This window comes from Terrapene carolina, unplaced genomic scaffold, assembly GCF_002925995.2.
Source record: "Terrapene carolina triunguis isolate 2854851 unplaced genomic scaffold, T_m_triunguis-2.0 Scaffold596, whole genome shotgun sequence".
Classification (NCBI taxonomy): Eukaryota; Metazoa; Chordata; order Testudines; family Emydidae; genus Terrapene; species Terrapene triunguis.
The window spans coordinates 188,937-192,274 of record NW_020664947.1 but is presented as its reverse complement, the minus strand read 5'-3'; the positions used below and the strand labels follow the sequence as shown (position 1 = coordinate 192,274).

Below are 3,338 nucleotides of genomic sequence, written 5' to 3'. Positions count from 1 at the left end.
CAGGTGGGAGTTTGGAAAACCCAAGGGAGCTCCGGGAGTAGCCAAAGGGCCTGGGTGCTGGGGCAAAAAGCTCATAAGCTGCCTCGAGAAGAGATTTTATAGCAGCACAAACGTAACCAGAGGCAGAGTCTGAATTTCCTGGGCCGGGCAAGAACTGACCCGCAAGGCCGCCACTCTGCTTCAGCGGCCCACCGAGCTCGCCCGAAGCTAGGGACAGCGGCACCGCACGATTAGTGGCTGGCCCAGGTCCCCGAAAACAATATGACAACAGGGAGGCTTATCCCAATCAGCACAACGTGGATGTCTGGGGAGTAGATGCCGGTCCAATCCCCCTTTGCTCTGGCACCAAATGAGCCGCTAGAGAGGAGGAAGGACAGGGTAGCTACAGACCTTTAGCACCTGTTGAGTGGAGACAATTGTTCCCCATTGCAATGGTACCAGGGGGTGTTAACAGTGCTTAATGTGCACCGCTAACAGTTCAGAGCCCCAGCACCCCTGGCCTTACCGCATCGGTTATAAAACTAACACCACCTGTCATTGCAAACTAAGCCCTGGATATTAGTGGGGAATCTCCTATTACACACACATGGGACTAATGTTTTGCAGGAGTAGAGTGAATTAGTGCAGAGAATTGTCAATATTAAGCAGCAGGCTCAGAAAAACATCCAGGAAGAAGCTACTGGGGAAGTAGTCACAAAACATTAGTTGTGTTGCCGCACTTAAAGAAACCTAGAAACGCAGGAGCCCCTCCTTCGAGCAGCCAGCCCGCCCCTTAGCTTACAACACAAGCCCTGTACCCTCACTAACACCAGAACACTTTGACCCTTCGCCTTCCCAGCCTGAGCAAACTCAGCTCTTTCTGTGCACACGTGGGTGGCCCTTAAAAGGGCCTTAGAGAAATGAATGATGTTTTTCTGGGTTAAAAGCCGACTCAGCCCCCGAAGCCGTACAGGGTGCGTCCCTGGCGTTTCAGGGCGTAGACCACATCCATAGCAGTCACAGTTTTCCGCTTGGCGTGCTCGGTGTAAGTCACCGCATCGCGGATCACGTTCTCCAGGAAAACCTTCAGCACCCCGCGGGTCTCTTCATAGATCAGCCCCGAGATGCGCTTCACCCCGCCGCGCCGAGCCAAGCGGCGGATCGCAGGCTTGGTAATGCCCTGGATGTTATCTCGCAAGACTTTGCGGTGCCTCTTAGCACCTCCCTTACCGAGCCCCTTTCCACCCTTGCCGCGACCAGACATGCTGCAAACAGATCACTACCACCACCCGTGTGTGAAACAAACAGCGGCCTGTAGGAGTTTATATAGCACGGGGTCCGACCTGAGTGAGAACTGGCTCCACCGCTTGCGTCCCCCCCTCCCCTCGCCCCGTCAGAGGGACGCTTCCGGCTCTCACCAATGAGAGACGGCGGCCTTAGTCTCCAGCCAATCAGGACATTACGCGGGTAATTTTAAATTCAAACCGCGGAGTTTGGCGCTCGAGCGGGGTATAGCGAGACTTTCCAAGCAGGGTGGGGAGACAAACCCCCTTCACACCCCCCAAAAAGCAGTAAGGGGACGCGGGGGTTTATTTACCACTGACCAGCACCCAAAGCCGGAGAGCCACCGTCCCTGCACCCCCCGCACTGGGGTGCCTGTGGAGAGCCCCCGCTTTTGAACATTCACCCATTGCACACTTGGAAAGAAACATCCATCCCATTTCCTTCCCCAAGAGGCTCCCGGGGGCCCAGCTCCCAGCTGGACTGTACAGTGCTAAGCACAAACCGCTCCCCGTTTTCTCTGTGTGCCTCCCGAGGAGGGGGGTGATCGATTTCCTGCTTTCAAAGGCGTTATTGGTGCATTAGCAAACGGGCATTTTACTGGTGCTTTGGCCCTGGTCTTAGGGCGACTCCAGACTCGGGGGTGTTGCGGGGAGCTGAATTTCCACCTTTGAGAGGCCACACACACTTGTCAGCTCGCGTGAGCATTTTGTCACGAGTCTGGTGAGAATGATTGTGTTCCTTAAAGCCCCCCCCCCCCACTCCAGCTCCTGCAGTCAGGGGGAGAATGGGATGATTTCAGCCTTCATTCTTAAAGAAAAATAAATTTCTAGCTTTTGTGCGTATGGAGGAACATAAGAACGGCCAGACTGGGTCAGGCCAAAGGTCCCTGTAGCCCAGTGTCCTGTCTGCCAACAGTGGCCAATGCCGGGTGCCCCAGAGGGAATGAACAGAACAGGGAATCATCAAGTGATCCATCCCCTGTCACCCATTCCAGATTCTGGCAAACAGAGACAAGGGACACCATCCCTGCCCAGCCTGGCTAAGAGCCATTGACTATCCTAGTAAGCCTCAAAATGTGACACACACACACACACACACACATACTGCACCCGCAAGGCTCAAAAAGCTTTCTATTATTTTGACATCATCTCATGATTTTTAAAGCCCATCTCGTGATCTGGGGTAAGCCTGACTCCTGTTTTATTGAACAGTTCGGTGTGGCCAGACTGAGATCACAAAGATTTGCCTTCTCGCTGAGATTTCTCTGTTGGGGCGAGCCCAGAGCTGGTCTGGGATGGGTGGTTTCCTCGGGGTGGATATGGTTGAAGTTCCCACACCCAGACCGGAGCGGCCACATGGTCGCAAAGGGGAAATCTCTCCCTCCTCGCCTTGTAACACAGGCAAACGAGCTGCCCCCTTTCCAGTCTCCGAGCCCCCAAATCCGGTTTTAGAAAGGCAGATTTAATGGAGATCGTTAACCACCTGGGAAACAAACCACCTGAGGAGATCGGGAAATGAACAGCTCCCTCGCCTCCTGGAGAAGCAGAGAAAGGTTGGTTTAGGATATGATTCATTCAGCCTGTCCCTATAAAATCTGGTATTAAAACAAAAAAACCCTTCGGTTTAGTTTGTCTATAAAAGACCAGCCATAGAACACACTGGGTTTCAGGCATGAAGGGAATAAGGACGCGAGCTCTTCCAAGCTATATGAAATGGAAAGGACACATAGGGAGACATTTCACGTTGATTCACCTAAACGTGCGTGGCCCAGAAGTGAGGAGTTTTGCATTTCCTATTCAGAGTTAGCCCATCTAACCAATGCATGTTCTTAATAGCCAAGAAAACACCTAGTATATTCACAGCATTATGAAGCCCTCATTAAATGGGTTTTAATGATCACACAATATACTTGACTGTGTGTTAAGCTCCAGGAACAAAGAACATGACTAGGGCTATTCAAAGCTCGTTTTAAAATGGTGCCTCTAGTTACTTTCTGCTGGTGAAACAGTGACTCAAGCTCTCCTTGACAAAGTGGGTGGCTCTTAAAAGAGCCTTTGGGTTTTAGGTGTAACAAC

The 3,338-nt window shown here is 52.1% G+C and overlaps 1 protein-coding gene across 1 annotated transcript; it reads right to left on the bottom strand.

The window, feature by feature from the left end:
- Positions 1-931: 931 nt before the first annotated feature.
- Positions 932-1,246, bottom strand: LOC112117323 (histone H4). The gene has a single exon (XM_026659159.1). The coding sequence runs from the start codon at positions 1,241-1,243 to the stop codon at positions 932-934; it is 312 nt and encodes a 103-aa protein (XP_026514944.1). The 5' UTR covers positions 1,244-1,246.
- Between the last annotated feature and the right edge of the window lie 2,092 nt (positions 1,247-3,338).

Bases quoted from the DNA above. Each gene is read 5' to 3' on its own strand.
- LOC112117323 (XM_026659159.1), bottom strand. From the start codon at position 1,243: ATGTCTGGTCGCGGCAAGGGTGGAAAGGGGCTCGGTAAGGGAGGTGCT.